Source organism: Mirounga angustirostris, unplaced genomic scaffold, assembly GCF_029215605.1.
Source record: "Mirounga angustirostris isolate CCGP_5_RB_7025 unplaced genomic scaffold, mMirAng1.0.hap1 SCAF_5, whole genome shotgun sequence".
Taxonomy (NCBI): Eukaryota; Metazoa; Chordata; class Mammalia; order Carnivora; family Phocidae; genus Mirounga; species Mirounga angustirostris.
Window position 1 is genome coordinate 26,925,589 of NW_026991713.1, and position 23,725 is coordinate 26,949,313.

The following is a 23,725-nucleotide window of genomic DNA, read 5'->3' on the forward strand; positions in this document are numbered from 1 at the left end:
TCTTTTGGTCTTCACCATCTGACAAATTGATCCGGCAAGAGGTGGATTTTGCCAGTGTCTTTTCACTGATGCAAACTTGTGTTAAGATGTCACTGAATGGAGTATTTATAAGCTGGCCCTGAGCATGCATAAAGCGTCGGTATTTGGTATTTTTTTTTACCTCCTAGAAATTTGAATAAATGTGTTTGTGTTGTCTGATTAGATGATCATAGGTGTCTTGCCATGATGTTTGAAACTTACTGTACAGGAGAGTCACAGCAAAGCAGCAGTTGTGACTGACTTTATGTAGGACTCACATGTTGTGCCGCATTTGTGTGGCATTTGGGATATGACCTTTTGCTTAGTTCTTGTCTGGAAACTTCACGTGTAACCACTGGTATGTGCTACTAGGAAACACCAATCTGATAATCATTTGGGGTTGCTGAGGCACTTATGAGTCTTCCTTATAAGACCTGATGAGCAGATCTCAAGCAGCCAGCTTGCGTAAGTGTCATCTGAAAGGTTTCTTCCTTTGAGAGTATCAGATCCTCAGTTAATGATTCTTTCATCCTTCAGTATTTGCTATGGGAGCTCCTATTGTTTGATACTCAGTAATTTTTTTCTGCATTGACAGAGTTCCTCCCCTCAAAAAACTGTTCTTTCCCACCCTTCTCCGTATGGAATTCCCTATCCTTGTTCTTTGTAAGTCATCAGTGTAGCCAGTCCTAAGTATGTAAATGTTAACCCGCAGGTGGGAACCTTTGTCTCTCGCAATTTAAGGTAATGGATATTGTAGCCCGTCTGAATTTCCCCCACTCTTGATTCTCTTAACTTCTGGAGTTTCTTCAGAATGTGGTGTATTTTATTGTGCTCCTATGTAAGATGAAGAATTATCTATTAAAATTACATTTTCAACATACGAAAGTTTTTGATGAGTGGTAACTGGTATCCTTCCAAATAAATGCATTGATTGGAAACAAATGTTAGTTTAATTCAGAATAAAATTGTTCGTAACCTTAACGTTGTAAAGTTAAAGCTCTTAAGAGCAGTTGACATTTATAACAGTTCTTGTGCTGTAGAGGGTGTTTGCAATTAAGGAAACAGAATCGCATTCTGGGGCCAAAATGAACACAAACAGTTGCGTAGAGATGAGCTTTATTTAGTGCAGGTGGCACTACTTGTGATGATAGCTAGTATCACATAGTGATTTGTAAGTCCTAAAATTCCAGATTTAAATTCATTGTACCACAAAATATGTCTAGAATAGGACTCTTATGTCTACTTATTTGAGTTCTAAAAGTCCTAAAGTGGAATAATTCACTGTTTTTGTTTCAAATGTTTTGTTTCCTGATTTTATGGCATCCTGTTTTTTCCTTTGTAATTTTGTTAAGAGCCCCCATTGTTTTGATAAGACTCTTTCTCAACCAGTGGGATGAAATGAGCCAGTTTGTTGGTTGAACGTGTTTAGGATTAAAGGAGCTCTGGGAGAGGCCAGGATAGATTCCCAAAACTGGCAGCTACTTCTGGCTTTTGGGCCTTTTCCTTGGCCCACAAAATGTGATTGGTTAAAACATTCTGAATTCAGTGCCAGCATTTTTAAAAATCAGGAGATTCACGTGACAAAAAATCCCAAATTCTGGTAACTTAATGATGTGAAGATCTGGCAACTGCGGCCATGCCCAGCGTTTGTGCATAGCACCCTTCACCTTCCGGGAGGAAGCAGCCTCCAGATAAGAGCGCATCTCTCCTCGTTCAGGGACTCTGCTTGCCTCGAGTCCCCTTCCAGGCCCGCTTTCTCCTTTATGTAGTTCTCTTCCTTTATAAGCCTTTGATTTTTTAACTCCTAAGCTTAAGGGAACAGTGAATTTGACAAAAGTATTCTATGTACCCAACACTACCGCTTGGGGATGATTAAGTGAATGAGATTGGCATGTGGCTTTTCCTGTGGCCCTTCCAATGCGGGGGGGGGGGGGGGGCACAGACAAACTGCAGTTGCAACTCTGTCCTGGAGCAGGGAAGGAAGTACTTGGGAAGGGCCGCTCTTCTGGATTCCAGCCAGATGAACACCTCTAAGCTGGAGGAACACCATGTGCAAAGCCCTGGGGGAGAGGAAAAGAATCTGAATATGTAAGTGTCTTCTTGAGAAACTCTTCTGCCCATTAGGAGCTTCTCTGAAATCCTGAGGCATTGACAGGAGCTTTATGTTTATTTGGTTTTCTGTTTTGTTGTAGTATACTTTGTTTCCACACTAGTTATTCTTGGTCCTGCCTCATAAGATCTTAGGTCCACAGTGTGTGTAGAACTTAAACCCTGCTCTAGACCAAGAAGATACTTTAATACAAAATTTAAAAAGCATTGAAAAAATAAGCTTAAATACAAACTGATATTTAAACAAGCCACAGGAGCTGTGGAGAGTACTGGAGGAAATCTAGTATCCTGCAAGACACCATAAACACATTAGCGAAATGGAACTGTTGGTGTCCTAGGAATGATAGAAATTGTCTTTATTTTCTATTTGATGGTTCAGGAATCTTTGGAGGGGGCGCTATTCTAGCCATATCACTTCTTGTTAGTTGCAGTAGCAAAGGTTTTAAAAAGTTAGCCTTACCTGGAAAAGCTGGCCAAAAAACAGATAATTAAATGCCATGATTATAGGGCAGCTAATTCATCAGTCGATTTAAGAAAAATGTAATATCTCATTGGAATAATTATTTTTGGGCTGGGGTAACATTTCATTTAGCTATTTAGCATGCTGCTTAGGTTTAAGGAATTATATCAGGGGTTTATTTTTTAAATGATATTTAATCACAAAAGCAAAACATGTTGAATGTAATAACTTGAAAAATACAAAGAATAAAAATCTGTAATCTTCCACCCAGCCTGGTGATACTTGTTTCGTTAACTATATGCCCCTGTGTTAATTTCCAGTTCTCCTTGATGTTGGAAATTGGGAGGATTTGTTCCAAGGGTTAACTTTGGTACAGCTTTTTTACAAATTGGGTGAGTTCTTATTGGCAGCAAAACTAGGAGTTGGGCTACGGGTTTTTCCTTTTAGGTGTAGAACTTCACATGAAGAGTGCCCGTTCTTCCTCTGCCCAGTTAACATCTTTGCCGTACTTCAGTTGGTCTCATTTCATCTGTGCCTGTTGGTGTGGCATTTCAGTTATGTGGATGTAGAGTGCTACACAGCCAAGCCCCTACTGACTAGATAAAATTGTTTCAGTTTCTGATTTGGTTGTAGAAGCAGAATAATTGCCTTAAATCGACCTTGCTTATTGTCTCCTAGCAGAGTAACAACTGAAATCTCATCATTTAAAATACGTTTTGTGGTGCTCATTAAGGAGCTTTTTACATTTTTCCTCTGCTAATCATTTGTATCTAGGGGACGAAACAGGTCTTAGAAGTTAGAAAGATTGATAACCTCACCTCATTTGTAGAGAGTACCTAGCAGGTTTCCTTTTTTACATACTCTGATCCATTCTCACCCACCATATGACTCTTTTGAAATAGTTCCATGATCTAGATTAGTAAATCCCAATTAAATCTCATTATAATCTAGCAAGTTTACAAAGTATTCTGGCTGAAATTCATGAGTAGACTAGAGACTTGTCAAAAGCAGTTTAGGTAAGGTAGGTTGGTTGCACTAGATTTGAACTTGGTGCTGTTTCTTTGTTTTGGGAGGAAGCATTAGGACTGAGTAACCAAGGGAATGAATAGGGCCAAAGTCTTAAAATCTTTTTTTTTTTCCTTCTAAAACACTAAATATTTGGGGCTCTGTGGTCCATGGGTCTGTCCACGTTACTCGCCTCTGCCATTGTTGGTGAGAAAGCATCCATAGACAATTTTAAATGGTTGGACATGCAGTGCTATGATAAAAGTTTAATTTTAACGGGTCACAAAATATTTTCAACCACTGAAAATATATAAAAAAAAAAATGTTCTAAGTTTGTGAGCTGTACAAAGAGGTGGGGTCTAAGGTTTGTCCTGTAGGCTGTTACCCACCCCCTTGGCTGTGATTGATTATTCACTGCTCTTGTATTAGAACCAAATGTCTCTCCTTCCCCCTCCTTTAAAAAGTGATACATTACTGTTATTCCAATAACAAAGATGGTGTAGGTTTCCTTTTCTCCCTTTGCGGTTAATATACATATTTTGATAGTATGCACAGATTGAGCATTTTTCAAGCCCAGTTTTTTCATGTGAGATTATTAAACATTGTCACACTGAAAATTTCTTGGAATATTAATTTTAAAATTATACAGGCTTTTAAAGAAAATAAATCCAGGTTCCTTTTTAAAAAGTGACCTTTAGTAGGTAATACTCTGTAGTTCTTTTTAAAATGTGTTATTCAGGGGCGCCTGGGTGGCTCAGATGGTTAAGCGTCTGCCTTCGGCTCAGGTCATGATCCCAGGGTCCTGGGATCGAGCCCCGCATCGGGCTCCCAGCTGGGTGGGGAGTCTGCTTCTCCCTCTCCCTCTGACTCTCTCCTTGCTTGTGCTCTCTCTCTCTCTCTCTCTGATGAATAAATAAAATCTTTAAAAAAAAACTATAAAATGTGTTATATAAAGTTTACACTTGGTGACATCACATTTGGTATCCATATCATACCTGTTGATCATAATTTAGTCCCAGTTGTAACATTTAAGTTGATGCCAGTTTTACCAAGCCTGCAATACCCATCTTTAACCATATTTTGCTTGTACAACTTGTCTAAGTGTTTCAGTTGACCGATTCCCAGAGGTGCAGCTGTAAAATTTTGCTGAGTAGTACTTGGTCGTTGTCCAAAAGGCTATATACTGGTGCACGTGCAGATCCTTACCTGACTTGAATGTTACTTGTGTCTGTGTAATCTTTACATGGATGTATTTGACCACCATTACCCCTTTAGGTGTGTGCATATTATTTCCCTGTCTCACTTTAGTTGCCTAATTTTGGTATATAAATCTCGGTCCACATTCCTGGAGAGGGTTTGGGATTCCTAGTGTAATACTTTGATCAAAAGGTATGTTTTTAAGGTTCTGGATACACATTAATGGTCAAAGTATTCTTTTAATTTCATTTAAGGAATGCATTTGATTAAAAATTGAGAAAAATGGAGTTACAATACTGGCGTTGACCCAGGAAATGTGATGTCCAGAGGGTAGTCAGTATTCCACATACTGGCAAGAATAACTAGGGATAATTAGTTGCAATCACAGCAAAGTAGAGGAATTTAAGACTGGTTTCTAGCAAAAAGACAGTTGAGCCTTTGTTAAATTTGGGTCTTTGCTATAATGCAACGCCAAGAGAGGCCTTTAGGGCCTTCTCACCTTACTGCTAGAATTCAGCCAATGGCACTAGTCAGGAAGATACAAAAGCAGGGAGGAAAGTAGCACCAGAGAGGAGATGACTTTTCAACCTGATTTTTGTTCTACAGCTCCATATAAAATGTTGCTAAATATTTGGGGGGAGGGGCACAATTTAAAATGTTGCTTTTGAAGATGGTACATGTAAGTCTGTTAAAAAAAGTTGTAACACCTTGGAATCCCACGGCCCTGAGATCACAACCTGAGCTGAAGTCATGCTTAACCCACTGAGCCATACAGGTGCCCTTAGACTTTTAACAGTCTTGTGGGCAGAAACTCACTCTGTGCTATGAGCAACAATGCTGGGCATAAAGCAGATTATTGTGCAGCTTCTGGTATACATTAGAAATTTATGAAACAAAGGGTTAGCTGGAAACTTCATTTGAGACAGAATCAACTACATGACAGCATTCCTGTTATAACCCAGTTCACTAAAAAGTAGTGTTTAGTCCTGTCACTTCGTCTACAAAGTTCAGCTTAAAGGGACCTGCAGAGAATTCTTGTATTCCAGTGTGAAGACAGCATTGGGAAATGCCATGCTTTTTGTTTTCCTCCAATTTAAGCCAAATGAGGTTGAATGGAACTTTTGTGAGGATTCTTAAGTTGGTCTTCAGTAAGCACTATTTTGGGGAAATATTTTGGTGGGCAAGGTAACTAGCCTTTTAAATACAGCTGTAATAAAATGATAGTAATTATCAGCTAAGTACGTAATTACAGAATAGTCTAGAAGAGCTCTTGAAAATCATTAAAAATAAAACCCATTTGAGGGAGCAGAAAGCTATAAAGATATAGCCATAGTGGGACACCATGAGACTGGTTGGTATTTAATAGAAATATCCATTTGGGAGAGTAATGGCAACACTTTACTGGTGGACAACTGGTTAATTCCACTAGTAAGGATCATAAGTGGAAAGTATGAATATATAAAAATATATATAAATATATACTCATATAAATATGAGATTATGTATATGACCCATCTATGGGAGATGAGTAAATTTTTACTGTGGAATGCCAGACAAGTTTTCCACTTGGATGATGTTCACTTATGGGAAAAAAAAAAAAAAAAGAATTTATTTCCATTTTTATTTGGTTTCCAAATATAAAAAGTCAAGATTCTTACACCAATTATCTCAAATGAGACCATGCAAAGCAATTTAGAGTGTATACAACAATCATCCCCCTGCTTTCAGTTTTGCTGCTTTATACAACTGTTTGACAGAAAATTGAATGGCATGTGACAAAATTTCACCTTGTTTATTAAAAAATACACACACACACAACCCCCCCAACAACAAATGTTCAGGATAGTTTGCTACTTTGTGTCTACAAGTCAACTTATAACCTATATATTTAGGAGGCACATGGGACTGAAAAATTTAGCTGCCCAATTTTATCCATCTACCCCACAGAAAGCAGAAATGAGTCCCAACACTCTGTAAGCTTTGGAGGGTTGAGATAGTAGACACTATTATCTATAGTAGATTCAACTGTTGAGCCTGAAAATGAAGGCTTTTTCTCCTTAACAGAAATCTCCTTATGGCCTTTCCTCTCATTTTGCTAGACTGGGTTCCAGAAGAATAGTGAAGAATCCCTTGTGTGAAGTTCAAAGTGTGACAACTGTATTCTGTTGCATCATACAAATTTTTGCTAGTTGCATAGACTAAAGACAGTTGGTTTGCTAAATGGCACTGAAGAAAATCCTGACCCGAGTGGCACTACTTAGTCCAAATGTTCTTGACCAAAAATAATTATACAACAATATTTATAGGCTCACTTTTAAGAGATGGCTGACAATACTGTACATATTTTACATGTCAAATACATAGTCCAAGAGTTTATAAAATAAGTTCATGCATTATTACCTCTAAGAATATCATATACAAGATATCCCCCTCCCCCAGTACTTGTGATAGCATTTCAGATGGACATTTTTATATACAAAATCCAGTTTCTCTGCTGTGTTAAGGTATATAAAGAAACTTAAGAGATTACTGAGAAACAACAAAATCTTAAGTCCACTGAAGACTGAAAGTGTCAATCTGTGGATTTAAAATGTTTCCTTTTTAAAAAACACGCAGGATGCATAACCTCTGTACAAAGAATAATATAAAAATTCTGGATGATCATGTTTGATCATACTACATAATTTAGAATGAAATGTCACTGGTTAAGTTTTTCTACTTTACTCCTTCCTCTGACAGCATTAATTTGTGAACTAATATTTATATTTAGTCAGCTGCATTTATGGCACAAGATCTTTTTCAAAACAGCGGCACCGATTTTCCTTAAGTGTAACAGCACTCTACTTAGCAGCAATTATATTTTTAAAGGTTAACAATTTGTAGAATGTACAACTATACTTACTTTCTACTCTGTACTCACCAGTACAATATTTACAAGGCTAATGCCTACATACAGAATGATCTTTCACTCTCCCCACCGCCCCATGTCTTATTCAAAGGTTTTTGTCTGGGTTGTTTGGGAAAGTACAGGGGTTTCAGACAAGGTACCTGTGTGTCAATGGGATTCTTGATTCCGAGTGAGTATAAAGACAAGACAAAATAATTATTAGTTCAGGTATGTTCCAGTGCCCCAATAGTTAGTTATAGGATAAATAGTACTTATTGGCAATGTATAAAAGATGATGAGACATTCTCAGGTGTCCTAATAATCTAAGTCTGGAACAGCTGACAGCAAGAAGGCCACTGCAGTCACCACGGACTATCATTTGAGGTTAGACTCTAATCCTGTGGTCACTACTGGTAACCAGTTAAGTTTAACTAAAGAAGGGTCAGTAAATTAAAAAACTGGAAATATATCTTTTAAAAGGAATTTACCTTGAGGGAATTATGGTTCTCAAGTATTCTGTGTAAAGAGATTATGGATAAAGGGAATTGGCGATTTAGCATGCTAACTCAAATCCCATGAATACAGTTTTTCATGATGATGTATTTACTATATGCATCTTTCTTACAATACCTCTAAAAATCACCAACGGTATATAGTTAAACTGTGTGTTAAAGGACTAGTGAGTTATGGGGGTAACTGGCCTTATCAGGTAGCTAGTGACATACCAGTTGTGAAAATTTAAGACAAATGAGTTGACAAATTCCTGAAAATAGCAAAAAGTCCTTTGTCAAAATAGTTATTGGACCATTCAGAAATAGTCCAAATCTGGAATTTAGGAATTAAAACTATGATCCTATGAAACAAGCTTTCAGATCGAACAGATTTAATTTATCAAGAATTATTTTTGTAAATTTCTACAACAGAATTTGTTGACTATGTTAATGCTGTGATGAGAAAATAATTTAGAAGATATACCCATAAGTAAGCTGATCTGACAAAAACCACAGACTGGTGTCAAATGGACAAAAAACAAAATGCTGTGAAAAAAATGAACTAAAATGGGGATGGGGTGGGTTGGGGGCAGAGTTAAGGCATCTAAAAAAAATTCCACATGGCTTTGGCTTATTAAAGTATTTTACATTTTTTTTTTAAGAAGATTTGAAAACATCTGAAGAACACGCAAATTGTTTGAAAATCCTGCATCGCAAATTCAGACAGTTTGCAAGAGTCATTCAGATGTTTGCCAAGGAAAATAAAAGAGACCTCTCCCCACAAGACTGCACATGGGAGGTCCTCCCAGTTCTCTCTATCTTACACTGGATGGCAACCCAGAGGTCTGTGCAGCAGTCACAAACAAGGTGTTGTTATCTGGAAGGGAAGGGACCGTGGAATTTCCATTGGTTGGAGAACAACCCAGCTTTAGTTTTTCCAGATACTCTGCATGTACAGGCTTATGACACTGGAGAACTTTGATGGCATCTTCTACTTTGAACCACTCTCTCTTCCTTCCTAGAAAATAGGACACTGGTCACTATATTACAATAAAGTCAATTTTAAGAAGTAGGCCATATGCTTTAACAATGCCCTTCACCCCCTCCCCCACAAATAATAACTTTATTGTTTTTTCTAGAATGGCTTAGACAATATGTTGGGGGAAGAATTTTAAGATAATTCAAATGTGGACATACATACTGATCCTCTTTTAAAAAGGTAACCAAAAGTAATTTAAGATGAAAATGGTATACAAGTACAAAGTACTTGAATTAAGAGAATCCAGGTGGCAAAGGGAAAGGGAACTTACCTATATTAACAGAATCTTCCCAATCTTCTAGTATTTCAGTGACAGTAAGAACATAAACATATGTTCTATGCTTTCGGTCTTGATTCTGCTTGAATATAAAAAGAAAAGCATTTTACTCTCCAGGAGCTAGCCATTACACATTTTTGAGGGGAAAAAATTCAGTTGTGGCATACTACTGGTTAGCACATAGACAAGTATAATCCAGTTGTATAACCCAGCACAGAAGTGAATTTTATGTAATACAAAATGTAAATGTAAAATGATGAAATTAGCTCCCCATAGTAAACGTGGCACTTCGATTTCAATGCATGTGTTTAGGAGACATTATGTATTGATAGTTTAAAAGCTTTCAGGTCAACTATGCACAGCCAAGGTTGAGAATGGGTTAGTCTATTTCTGGAATACTATCTTTTAGTCCTTTGTGCTCAAACTCAGTTTTTACCCATATAAAAACTGCCACCTTGTTTCTAGATTCAAAATTAAACACAAGTGGGTTTTAAAATGAAGGGGTCATCCTCTCAATTAAAAGTTAGCCTTGCTTACTATATAGTCTAGGACTTCAGATAACTGCCTGATTTAAAAAATTTTTATTTATTTTTAATAAATTCTATGCCTGACCTGGGGCTTCAACTCAAAACCCTGAGATCAAGAGCTGCTTGCTCTACGTTGCCAGAATTTTTTCCACCACAAACTACCTGAGTAATACACTCAAATAGTGTATTATGTCTTTGGGAAGGAACGGGAACAAAAAAAAAATGAGAGGCATCTCTCACATAAAACATTACTGTTCATTATTGTCAAGAACTTACTGTCTTATTTCTATGCCTGCAAAATCAATACATTTATTATGCTATGTTCACAAATTCACTGAAATCACCAGAGTGAATAGGCAGGATAATACTAACTTTCCCTTGTATTTTCTAAGGGGAAAGATACATTGGTTACTATTTTCTGTTCAGAGTCTATGAATAAATTTAAATAGCATTTGTAATGCAGTTAATACTATTACCTACCTGTGTTATAGAAGCTTTATTTATAATGTGAGACGTTTTCTTCAAAAATCTTGTCAGCGTATCGACAATGTGCTATTTGTACCATGGCTACTCTGAATTACAGAAAACCCTCGATATATTTTTCAGTTTAACCAGGAGATGGTGCTCTTCAATTGGGTAAAACAAGTGCTGAATTCTGGAAAGTTTGAATATTAACTTGAGAACTTTACTGTTAACAGAGTATTCTAGGAGTCCTCAATTCTACCAAGTGTTGCACAATTTCTGAATTCTGTAGAAAGCCTTTTTTCTTTCTTTTTAAAAAAAACTTATTGCGGGGGGAGAGGGAGGGCTGCGTGAGCGGGGGCAGGGGCAGGAGAAAAACCCCAAGCAGACCTCCCTGCCGAGCACCTAAAGTCCCTGAGATCATGACCTGAGCCGTAATCAAAGAGTGGGCCGCTTAACTGACTGAGTCACCCAGGCACCCCCTTAAAAATAACATGTTTATGGTTCTACGAGAAGGACTAAACTAACCCTTTAGTAGTATCTTGAAGGGGAAAAAAAAGCCACAATGTGTCAGGTATACACCATGTATCTAAGTATCTTTGACTCCTGGATGAAAAGATAAGAAGAGCTTGTGTCTCATGATCCTTACCTTCCATAGAATACCTGCCAATTCCAAATTCCCTCTCCACAAATTCTATTTTGCCTTCAGTAATAACAGATTATGTAAAGAGAATTCTATGCTTTTAGCATCTATTCTTTGTATCAGGGTTTTTTTTTAACCTTCATACCGTCCTGTAGGGATAATAAAGTCATTATTGTGTATCATCTAACATTATGTGCTAAAGGCAAAGGGTCCATTTCCAGACAGTATCCACAAGAGTCCTAAACCCTTAGGTGATACTGAGGACACTGTACCTCCTAAAAAGTCTATAACTAAACAGTATCAGTAAACCAAGAGATAGGTCTTTCTGTATCAGCTCTACTGTATTGTCATATAAAAATAATTACTACTGTAATAACGTATAAAACTGATGGCATATGAAAGTAACTTTTCCCTCCCTCCTAATCCTTATAAACTTACTTGCTTACTGATAGTTTTAAGAGGAAATGTCTAGCTCAGGTTGCTGCCAGATTATTTGGCTGGTCAGGAAAGAATCGTTAATTCTATTATTTGAAAGGATTACTTTTGTTACTCACCTCAAATATGCCCAGGAGTCTGCCTAATTTTCCTTTGACTCCAGCCTATTAAAAAAGGATGAAATGTAAAACTGTTACCTTTGCTTAAGAAAATTTACATTGAAGTTATTTTCTGGCTATTTCAACCCTTGGATCTAAGCACAATAGGCCCTCCTATACCAAGCCTGCTTCTGTAAAGTTTTTTTTTTGGCTATGCCAAGATTCACAACCTGTGGTTTGCTATAAAACATGGCTTAATTTATTCCATATGCAAGTTCAGACTGATCAGATTGTCATTTATTTTATTAGAACTGACAGGGATTGACCAAAAATTAGACTTTCCACCAATTTGGGACAAACTTCGTGAATGAAAACAGAACTTTTCCATATGAACTGATAAAGGGTTTACCCTTCTTAAAGGACTGTCTTTCTGCCCTTTTTTCCCCCCCACATGGCTCAGGAGGTACAATTTTTTCCTCTATGTTACCCTTCGACTGCAGAATCCTCATTACTTTTACCCAGTACTGTAACAGACTGACTGGAACTTCAAATCCACACCACAACTAACACATTGGTACCCGCTGTCTCCTCTATCTACGACTTGTGTTCCTCCATCAGGAAGCTGCTCATCCTTCAAGACCCATCTCTATGAAACCTTTGTAACTACACACCAAGACCCAGTGAGAACATTAGCATTTGCTTCCCATTTATACCCTAAGTTGCTGCTCAATTTATAGCACTTAAATCTATGCTATTTTGCCTCTGAGTAAAAGCAAGTTCTATCTATAAGCAACTGTTAGAAGATAAGCAGGCCATTATGCTTTCGTGCATGGGTGTGTGTGCCGTTTTCCTCAACTTTAAGACAAAACAAGTAAAGGCAATTTGCTTATTCATCTGAGAAAGAATTACAGGGCATGAGTGATGTCTCTGTGCATTCCTGCAGGGCATTCCAGGTGTATCACTAACCGCTCTGACACGAGGCCACCATATTATGTACTCATCACTGATCAGGCTTATTGTCTGTTACACAATTCTGGGGGATGTCTACATTGCTTTTAGCTCTATTTTACCAGGTAGAAAAAATATCTGCTTAGCAAAATGCTAGCTGTAGTTGCCTGCTTAAAAATGTTGAACCAGACAAGAGAGCGAGCACCCACATGACCTGCCTGTCCGTCTTCTGAGTGCACGTAGCCTGAGCGCCCCCCAGCCCCCGACACTGTAAAACCTCCAAGTGCACAGGCACAGTGTGTTTGAGAGGAGAGCAAACAAGCCACAACGGTTCATCTCACCTCTTCATAAACCTCCCTCACGGCTGCGCCGCCGGGTTCCTCCTCCGGCTCCATGCCTCCTCCAGGGACAATCCACTGGTCCGGGTACCGGCTGCTGCTCACGAGCAGCACCTGCAAGAAGGAGCACCACTGTGCACGGCCGCTGCCCGCGGAGTGCCGCGCCCCGGACGGACAACACCCTCAACCCGCGCCCGCCGGCCTGGGAACATAAGCCCTTCCCGGTTAACCCGCCTTTCAGGGTCATTCAGATTAGGAGGGGTGCACATCCTACGACAAACAAGCAGCCGACAGCTTCTGTACACACCGTCTTTTCGGAATTCAGAATTCAGCAATATTGTGCTCACATCACTACACCATTCTGAACCTAATGAAGTCACTTCAACTACCAGATTCACTTCGTGAAACTCCAATTCTTGGAGACTCACAAAAGACAGAGGCCGAGACTCGGTTTACTAGTCTCAGAGCTATATGCACTTAGGTTTGTGGTTGTAATGTCTGTTTTTTCAGTTATAGAATCTTAATATTCTCCCAAATTTAAGGGTATGTGACCCCAGGCACATCACCCTGTTCCCTCACCTATCAAATGTATGAATACTTAAAAGGTAACCGAGACTGTGAGAAAGGAATAGGGAAATTCATGTAAAGCCAATGCACGGCAGGGAGAGTTCCCGTTACTTTTACACTTACGATTGGGTGGAAAGAAGTACCTTCATATTCCAAACCAATTATAAGTGAACAAAAGTCACTTCTTTTGATTAACAGGCAGCTATAACTTATGATCTAGAAGAAGGTTGGCAAGCTACAGTGAGCGCACTACTTGTTTTTTGTACCGTCTGTGAGCTAAAAATGGTTTTTATATTTTTAATTATATGAAATTCAAATTCCAGTGTTCATAAATAAAATTTTCTGAGAACCTAGCCACACTCATTCATTTTTTACATGTTGTTTATGGCTGCTTTCATGCTACGACAGCAGAGTTGGGTAGCTGCGACAGAGATGGTGTGGCCCACAAAGCCTAAAATATTATCTGGCTCTTTACAGGAAGTCTGCAGACCTCAATCAAGATTAGCATTAACCTTGAAATATGCAAACACTTAAAAAAAAAAAAAAAAAAGAACTACATCATCAGAGTATCCCAGAGGTTCATTATTTTAAGTGCCTGAAGCAAGAATTATATATCTTATAAATGAAAATTTGTGGGCTAGAGTAGGTTAAAATTCACCCAAGTTAAAACAACAAAGGCTATGATAAATAACCAAACGATGTTTGTGAAGTAACAGGTGCCCTAACCAACGTGAACAAAAGTGTTTACAAAATTACCTTAGTATACTGCCTTCACCAACGTAAGCCATTCTCACCAGATCAATCAATTCAGAGCGAAGTTTAATCCCGGACATGTGCACTGCTTTTCTGCCCGGCGTGCCCGTAGTTCGAGCTGCCCAGCCCCCTCCCTCCTGCCAAAGCAGCCGCTGGCCTTGAGAGTTCACAGCCAGCACAGGATTCGCCTCCCACGGAGGAGGCCGCCAGAACTCAACCTTCCCCAACTGGAAAGTTCCAGGCTGAAAGTAAAATAGTTCAGCAACTCCCACCTTCCCTCAAAACCTCTAAAATATTGAGCTGGAAGATAAGGAACACCCATCCAGGCACATATCCCCTCAATTTGAAAACTAAGCAGCAAACTGTGGTCTATGGACACACCATCATTGCAAAGTGGTGATCCATCAATGTTCAAGGGGTCTGAGCATTATTTCTCTCATTCTTGATCTGGATAGGACTCTATTGCTTCTACTGGCTTTATTCCTTCAAATGAATAACCGGCAAAACAGTGCAAATCCAGAGGAAGCACTGTAAATTAATAGCTGATACAATATTAGTTAAAATATTTAATGGCTGGGGCGCCTGGGTGGCTCAGTCAGTTAAGCGGCTGTCTTCGGCTCAGATCATGATCCCGGCGTCCTGGGACAGAGCCCCAGGTCAGCGGGGAGCCTGCTTCTCCCCCTGCTTATGCTCTCTCTGTCAAATAAATAAATAAAATCCTTTAAAAAATATTTTAATGGCTGGGCGCCTGGGTGGCTCAGATGGTTAAGCGTCTGCCTTCGGCTCAGGTCATGATCCCAGGGTCCTGGGATCGAGTCCCGCATCGGGCTCCCTGCTCCTTGGGAGCCTGCTTCTCTCTCTCTCTGTCTCTCATAAATAAATAAATAAAATCTTTAAAAAAAAATAAAAAATAAAAAATATTTTAATGGCTGACATTGAAGGTATCACTACGTCAAAATATAGCCATTTTGGTAAAATGAAATAAATGTAAGACAGGTTTACATTTAAGCTTTATTAAATATTAGCAAACAGGGCTTACATATCAAAATTAGAAACTAAAGAGCCAGAATCAGCAAATCTAGTAAGAATTAGAAAACACTGGTTTGAACCTGAAGATGTTTTGCAACTGTACAGATCACAACCAAGGTGTGTTTCACTACTGGATGCACACAATGAAGGCTGCTCATATACCTTTCAGTGCACCAGTGTCGTCCTCTTAAAAGCAAGCGCCCATCCTTGTTAGGGGTGTTGAGTGTTACTGAGAATTAAATACCTTAAGTCCTGGCCTAGGCACTCGCTGTTGGCCCTTACTAGCTATTCGGCTTTCCCACTAGGGGAGTTGAATCAGCTTACCAAGAATTAGGCTTTCCCCCCAAATTTTGCCACTTGTATTTGTTTTATAATTACTGAGAGTTAATGATGAAATGAGAGCAGAAAGGAATTATCAAAAAGACTGCAAAAATTAATTAAAGGTGGGTTATTAAAAACCTCTATCAAATTAAATACGGATGAGACTACTATAAAAGACTGGAAAAAGGAAATTTAAAAATTCAGAAAGAGCCTTCAAGAGTCTTCAAGGTTCAAATTCTTTAAACAAAGTGAAACTGCAAATCAGATTTCACTTTTTATTTTATTCAAAAAGGAGGCTTTCGGAGGATCTATGGTATTCCAAGGCTTTGGGCTATATCGAGACTGGCAAATACATGTTTTTAAGTTAAAACAAAAATGCTTCAGGTATAAAAGCATACACATCTTGCATCAAGGGAAAAGTAAACCACAACTTCTGTTTCTGACTGCAGAGCTGGAGGCCTCTTTTCCTGATTACTAGGTGTGGGTTACAGATAATCTAGTTTTTATTGCCTGGTTGAAATTCTTACTACCCAATTCTGTGCTCCTTAAGCAACTTCCTTGATTACCTTCCTAATGGGACAGGACACTGCAGGGAAAAGTACAGTAGCTACTGGAAAAGTACATCCTTATTTAGTAAACAGGGAGTTTCAAAGCCACTGATATTCTTAATGTTTGAGTCCTGGAAAAAAATGAAACTCAGTGTCATGTATCTAGGTCAATGATAATTCCCATTTGTCCCAAGATAGTCTTTAAGAGATAAATTACATAAGGTTAATAATGTTGAAAACCCATTAGTAGAGTCTGTCTGCTTTTCTGAACTAACACTTATGCTTCCAATTAAATCCAAATCTTTAATCTGCAATCTAAGGACATCATTCACATATGAGTAAATTTATCTTCCAAAAGTCAGTGACATGGAATCCCTGTATGCTTCATAAATTATTTTTTAGAAACATATGAAAACAAGTGTATAGTTTTGGACAAATGATTTAGGTAGAATCTGAAAACTTAACACGCAAGAGTCCCTTGACATTCCAAAATGATTAAATTTTATTGATCAAACCATCAACTTCAAATGTATCTTTCTAAAATATGATACATTTAATAAACAAGTAATTAGTATCTGCAGTATAGAGATGACCAGCATCTAAACTACTAGCTTTAAAAGATTTGATAATGAGTCTTCAGTGATGAAACAGATTTGGAAACCAGTATGTTTCATTAAATATTTGCCTACTCATCTAGAGTACTTCATTCAGAGTTCAAATGAAGTCAAGGCCACATTTGTATGTTTGTTGTGTTATGTAGGGGAGAGTGGTGGTGGTGATTATCTACCAGGGTAGAAGAAATGAATCTGAATAGCATTAAGTAGAGACAAAGATGAATTAAAATCCCTCCTACATGCTAGAAGAATCCAAGCATATAGAACCCCATCACAAATTATTTAATATCCTCAAAAAAAAAAAAAAAGCCATCTCACATTTCTACAACATCCCCAATCTACTAGATCTGTAATATAGCTTTAGCCTGCTTCCTAATGCTCTAAAAATATTATTACTGAAGTAACAGAAGTTATAAAATCTCAGTAAGAGTATATACCAATAGCTGACAAATCCATACCTGGTTGTTCATACGTTTTAAATTCCTCCTTTTCAAATACCTTTCTAGGCATATTACATTTTGTGTATCCAACAAGGTGACAGTCTGCCACATTAGTGACAAGGTGACAGAGATGAAAGGAGACATTCAACCTTCCAGGTAAGCCAGAGCTGAGACCAAAGGAAGATTTATAAAAAGGAGGTTAGCCAACCCACCAGGCTGCAGAATGAGACTTGAATCAAACTCAACCTCAAAGCCAGTGCTGTTAAGAGTAGTGAAAAGTGAAGACATTTCCTTGATTCAACCTGCCCACCTTCATATAAGCATTCCTGCTACTACACTATCAAACCCCAACCCCTCCTTCCATGTACTGAATAATCATCAGAATACAACACCATTCACTTATCACTGTTAAGCCATTTCTCACACTTGTCTTTTTCTTAGACACTTAATGTTTTAAGCATTTGGAATATAAGTACTTCTCACTTTAAGTAGCAACAGTATAGTGATAATGGTCTACTTGGAACCAGCCCTGAGTCTTCCTGGACAAAGGTTTGTCTATGAATCGGAGTAATCTACAGTATAAATTCTATACTCTATATCACCTAAGTAAGTCGTCCTCACTGGGGGTGTGTAAGAGCTTGTAAACAACAACAAAAAAATGCTGTTCAAGGTTTACGTGATTCAGTGATGCCTTCAGAAGATGGAGGTACTTGAAATTCTTAGTCCTATACACCAAGTGGCCCCCAAATGTCCTTCGTGTTTCAGCTTTTACCCTTATAACTGTTCTTGGTCACAGCCTGCTTCTGGCAACAACTAGTCACTACAAATGACTACTTTGGGGGGGGGGGGAGCTATCTAGAGAACCTCTCAAGTGATTCCTAAATTGAAGAATGAAGAGTTTTATTTTGTGAATTATAGCTATTAGAAGCTGTACTGGAGTTTTTGTTCTTTCTTCCCACATTATCATGAACTAGGATGGGTGAATGGTTAAACTACCTCTACCATAGTAACTGTATTATAGGCATTTAGCCAAAATTAGGCCAGCAAGCAGCATATTAGGAACACCCAGTGTGCACACATTTTAAAAGATTTAAGTTGTAACAATGATTATTGTATCCATTAACCAGCTACCTACTGTTATTACTAAACAAATTAGTACTACTTTTTGGACTACAGAGGCACAGTGCTATAGGAGCATCAGAAATAACAGCTCATTTTGGGAAAATGTGCTTAACCCATATTAGATTATTGCTAGCTTGGAAAAAGATCAAAATTCAAAATCTGAGGTACAGGTTCTACTGAGTGTGTATCACTTTTGCACCATCATAAAGTTGAAAAACCACAAGTTGAACCATTGAAGTCAGGGACCATCTGTATGGGACTGATAGATAGATGAATGCTAAGTTGGGCTGATGACATTTTCTTCTAGCATGTCAGTGTTTTGAAGCTATGGGTAAGCTTTCTTTCACACATTACAGAAAGCCTTAGTGATATATACCAAGAGCCTGAAACAGATGCAAACTGTACAAAAATGCCTTCCCTTGAAGGAAGTGGCTGAGTGGCCAAAGAATCACTTTAGGTCTGGGAGAGCTGCAGGCATAGAGGACATTTCCCTATGTTTAGAAAAGGCTGCCTTTGGATAGTTAACTTTCATAAAAGTGGTCTCCATTTGAAGCAAGTATCTTCAAGGACTTAAATCTAAAAGGACTTCTACAGAAGTATAAGCCCCAGAGTGTACATCTGAAAAGGCAGACTGCCTATTGATCCCAAGCGTACAAATGTTAGGAGAGATTTACCTGTACTAATATTTCTTATTAAGATTGTTTTTATTAGGGCTCTGGTTTTAGAGTTCTGCTTTCCCTACCAAGTCTTTTTAGGACTCTGCTTTCCCTCCCAAGGCTTACTTTTAGTGCATGATTTTGTAAAATTCAGACATTTAGTTAATACACTTTGGGCATTTAGCAGACTGTAGAATGCAGTCCCTGGCTCAAGGAGCTTAAAAGTTAAGTAGGGCGGTTAGGGTGCCTGGGTGGCTCAGTCGTTAAGCGTCTGCCTTCGGCTCAGGTCATGATCCCAGGTCCTGGGATCGAGCCCCGCATCGGGCTCCCTGCTCAGCGGGAAGCCTGCCTCTCCCTCTCCCACTCCCCCTGCTTGTGTTCCCTCTCTCACTGTGTCTTTCTCTGTCAAATAAATAATAATAATAATAATAATAAAAAGTTAAGTAGGGTGGTAAATCCAAATGGAAGAGTAGGGGGGCAGTCTTTAAGACTGTTTTGTTAGTGTTTCTCACAACTGTGCCTGGATTCCACCCAGAATCAAGTCATTTCTATTTCTCTTTTTAGCACTCTATCCTATTTTGCTGCCAGATCATCCTCAAGCTTGAATACATTTAAAATGTAAATGTTCCCATTTCAAAACTAAGTGTTCCTTTCTTGCCTAGCAACTCCTTAGCCTAATAGTTAAGGTGCTCTTTTTCAACCATTATCTGTCCTATGCTATCCTAAGCTGCGGCTCAACTAAACCACAGCCCCAAGTTTTGCTGTTTGTGATACTTGGTCCTTCCTCTCTCACTGACTGAAATCCAGCTCCAGTGGATCTTAACCCTGGAGCACGTGATGGTACTTTTCCCTTATTTTTATTTCCCTTTATATCAGTCATTTGTCTATCTTCCTGCTACAGAGTATGTTTCTTAGGAGTTGACACTTTTCATCTCTACAGTCCTGTTCAAACTATCATATATGCAATATGTTCAAAAGAACCTATTTTTGGTTACCTTCTGTGAATGTATTATCCTCCTCCTCTGTACAAGCACAATATCCCAGCTACTCTATGGGATGCTTATTTGTGGGCTTGTGAGGAAGCCCAACTGCCAAAACTAAGGGTGGTTCCCTACAGAAAAAACTAGCTAGAGAGGATCAAATGAACAGGAGATTTAGAAATAAAGCACCTGGGGTCAAAATTATTTGCCAGCTTCTTTGACCTTGGGACAAATTATGTCTGCTGCCTAATTTCTTCCTGTACAAATGCTAATTCTTATTATTTACCTCACAGGGACGATAAAACAGGCAAATATAAAAACACCCCCCAAAAAAGACTGTGCTGTTAGGACAACCTTCTTTCCTAAAATAACCTGTTCTCAACTATGGGCTACTAACTCCTTCAGTACGAGGAGAACCATACTGGAACACTGCGTAACTTTTTGTGGTCAAACAGCAATTACTATTTTATTTCAATTGACACTCTATAAACATTTCACCCTAAAATAAGGCATACATTTAAATCTCCCAACCAGGACCTAGGTATTGTTAACCCAGTAGGGGTGAAAATTCTCACCTTTTAGCTAAAGAGGTGGATTCAGGCTGTTTTGTATCCTATCCTTGGAAGGCTACCAATATAATTTAAACAGAGTGGGAATAAATTCATAGCAAAACAGCAAGATGTCCAGGAAAGCTAATAGGGTTCACTTTGTAACTATCATATAATAGAAAGAGCCCCAAATATACACAACTACAGAAATGAACTAACCACACATTAAGGTTGGCTGTGCATTTTACTTAGAGAATTCTAGAGCCTTCCCTTAGAACATATTCTGACTTGGTTTCTCAGTCTGCACTGTACCAGATTTACCCAGTTTTACGTAACAGATTTCTCTAATACTCCAGAGCTTGCTCCTTACTTCATTTTATCTAATGGCAGTAGTCTCTTGACTCAACTAGAGGCTAGGAATTTAGCATTTATTACAGTAGGAACAACTCCCAAGCACAAACGTTAATTCATTGATCTACTACGGTGATTTCTGAAGCTCTCTTCAGGCTTCGCTTTACCATTCACACAATACAGATCATTTCAATTTCTTCCCATTTCCTGTATTTTCTCCTGGGAACGTTTTTTTTTTTTTTTTTTTTTAACAAAGCCTGAATTCCAAGTTCAGGTTATGGCAAGACTTCAAAGTCATCACTTCCAGAAAGGCTTCCAAGCTCAGCCTCACAAAATCTCTCATTCAGCAAATAGCGTGCACCCAATTGCTAAGGAGCCCTGTGCCAAGAGCCCAGCATCAGGAGCAGGGACTGGATCCTGAATTCTCAATCTACCGCTTCCTAATTATGTCATTTGGGGAAAAGTACTTATGATCTGCAACTGTCTCCTCACCTATAAACCAGCACTAAGAGGATGAAATGTAACAAACTCAGGTTTTCAGGAAAGCACTCAACTAAGAATGTGATTACACAATAGTGAGCCAATCAGACAAGATCCCTGACCTAGCTTGATCACTTTGGGCTATTCTTTTGTATTGAAAGCTTGTTTTTTCCTAAAATGGCCCTTCCCTCAACGATTTTCTAATCTTTTTAAAAATAGAATATACTTAAGGCTGGTTGACTGTTTACTCTGTGAATGTTACAACATCTTTCCCCTTCCACTTCCTAGCTCTCCAAAGCGAGCCCAGTCATAGACGCAGACCTGTTTCTTCGGAAAACTCAAGAAAATTTAGGTTTTAACACTTAAAGGCCCCCAACTGAGGACTGATCAACATAAAAGGCTTGGTTTCTTTTCAAAAAATAAAGGCAAAACCAGAGTTTGAAGAGCACCATTTTGAAGCACTTTGATTTTTGTTAGCATAATAAGAACTATGCTACCGAGTGTACACTATGTCATACTCATCCTAACTACACAGATTAGCAATAAGGAAGCCATTACATTTCCCGTCTCCAGCTTTAGCCTGGTATTTTATTGGACACAGTTGGTTATGGAAGAACTCTGTTAATTTTTTCCCTGTCTAATGATTTTAGGAGTGGCAATGCTTTATAAAAGATTTTCATGGCTACCAATCAACTATTATTGCCTTAAGCAAATTTAAAACAGTGAACCAGTTTTAAATTAAATAAATGTAACAAATAAGGAAAAACTGCTCTCCAGGAAAACCTCAAGGGCCTCATATCAACCCAACGCAGGAGGGTAAATTACAGAAGATGGACTGCTTACTCTTAGAACAAGAAAGGCTGCTCCTCTCCAGATGTCAAACCAAACACAGCAAAGTAAAGAAGCCTTGATAAATATGCTGAGAGCTAGAGATTACGGTCTGAAAATGGCAACTTTGCCGACCTCTAACCATCTTCTCCCTCTGGCGTTATTCCACATTTTTCACTAGCCATCTTTCTGCTGTCAGAAAACTTTAAAAGAGGCGGCCATTTAAAAAATATATATATCAAATATAATCATGCCAAGTGCTTGCGAGTTAAAGGGTCCACTTAAAAGTGGGATTTTAAAAAACCAGACCGAATGGGGTTTTATTTTAAAGCACGGCGTCTGTTTGGCTATTCCACAAACATCCCTAGGTTTAAAGCGAAAACGCAAACTGCTGTAACGTGGAAGGAAAATATAACAGAGGCAGAGGCATTAGAGCTTGGGCTGCAACACTCACGCCATTTCTGCCGCCTCTGTTAGCACTCGAGGTTTATCTGGCTTTACACTCAATTCGCGTGTTAAGATGGTGACTCCCGCCAGAAGCGACCTATACGGCCCAGGACCTTCCCGCGGGCCGGGAGGCGTCTCGGCCTCAGGTCCTCACGACCGCCCAGCAGAACATAGGGCTGGGCCAGCCCCTTTGTCTCCTCTGTCAACCCAGAGAAAGGAAGGAAGGAAGGAAGGAGGAAAGAAGGAAGAAGGAAGGAAGGAGGAAGGAAGGAAGGAGGGAGGGAGGGAGGGAAAGGAGGAGGGGGCTAACTAATCCCTCCCAGCCCGGGGCCAGAAGAAGGGTCGGGCGAGGAAGGGGAAGGGCAAGGACCCCCACCCCGGCGGGCCCCGGCCCCCCGCTCCCCCGGCCTGCTCCGGCGCCCCCGCCGCGGAGGGCACAGAGCGCGCTGGAGGCCCTCACCTCGTCCTCCTGCTCGCTCCGGAAGCACAGGCACGCCGCCCGCTTCTTGAAGCCCTCGCGGTCATAGGTCCGCGTCTGGTTGGGCTTGAACTTCATCATAGAGGCGGGCTCTTGCTGCCGCTGCTGCTCCGGCCGCCGCCGCGGGGACCCGGCCGCCGCCACCCCGCCGGGGAGTCGGGGCGCGGGCGAGTCGGGGCACAGAGGCGCCGGGAGGCGAGGCGGCGGCGCGGGGAGTGGCAGCGAGGCCGGTCAGTCCCGGGGCCGGCGGCCGCTTCGACGTGGGGCAGGGCGCAAGCGCCGGTCACTGCAGCCCGGGTGCCGGAGAGCAAACACCGCCTCTGCCCGGGCGTCCGCCGCTCTCCATGGAGCCCGCCGCCCGCTCGCCTCCGCTCCCTCCTGCTGCTGCTGCCGGCAACGCCGTCGCCGTCGCCGTCGCCGCCGGGGAAAGAGCGAGACTCGAGGCTCGCGCCACAAGGAGACAGTTGAGAGAACTCGCGGCGTCTAGGCAGCAGCGCCGCAGCGGCTTCGCGCCGCCCCCACCGCCCCTATATTTAAGTGGGCCCGCGCAGCCCCGCCTCCGCGCGCCCCGCCCTGCGCGCGCCCCTGCGCCTGCGTGCCGGGACCGTTGCGGCGGGGGAGGGGCGGCG

At 40.1% G+C, this 23,725-nt stretch overlaps 1 protein-coding gene and 1 long non-coding RNA gene across 3 annotated transcripts in view; one reads left to right on the forward strand and one right to left on the reverse strand.

Moving 5' to 3' along the window:
* Positions 1-6,396: 6,396 nt before the first annotated feature.
* On the reverse strand, positions 6,397-23,608 carry NUDT4 (nudix hydrolase 4). Of its 2 annotated transcripts, none has more exons than XM_045872860.2 (5): positions 23,079-23,608; positions 12,938-13,048; positions 11,670-11,714; positions 9,478-9,565; positions 6,397-9,185 (listed from the first exon to the last, which is right to left on the reverse strand). In XM_045872860.2, the coding sequence occupies exons 1-5, from the start codon at positions 23,175-23,177 to the stop codon at positions 8,983-8,985; spliced, it is 546 nt and encodes a 181-aa protein (XP_045728816.1). In that variant the 5' UTR covers positions 23,178-23,608; the 3' UTR covers positions 6,397-8,982. The 2 variants fall into 2 exon arrangements, with proteins under 2 accessions (XP_045728816.1, XP_045728817.1); XM_045872861.2 differs by having other exon boundaries at positions 9,478-9,562; positions 23,079-23,607.
* Positions 16,734-23,725, forward strand: part of LOC123841063 (uncharacterized) — a 284,524-nt gene continuing 277,532 nt past the window's right edge. The window contains exon 1 of the long non-coding RNA XR_010411401.1: positions 16,734-17,362. This is a non-coding gene — a long non-coding RNA (uncharacterized LOC123841063). The remainder of the gene's footprint in view (positions 17,363-23,725) is intronic.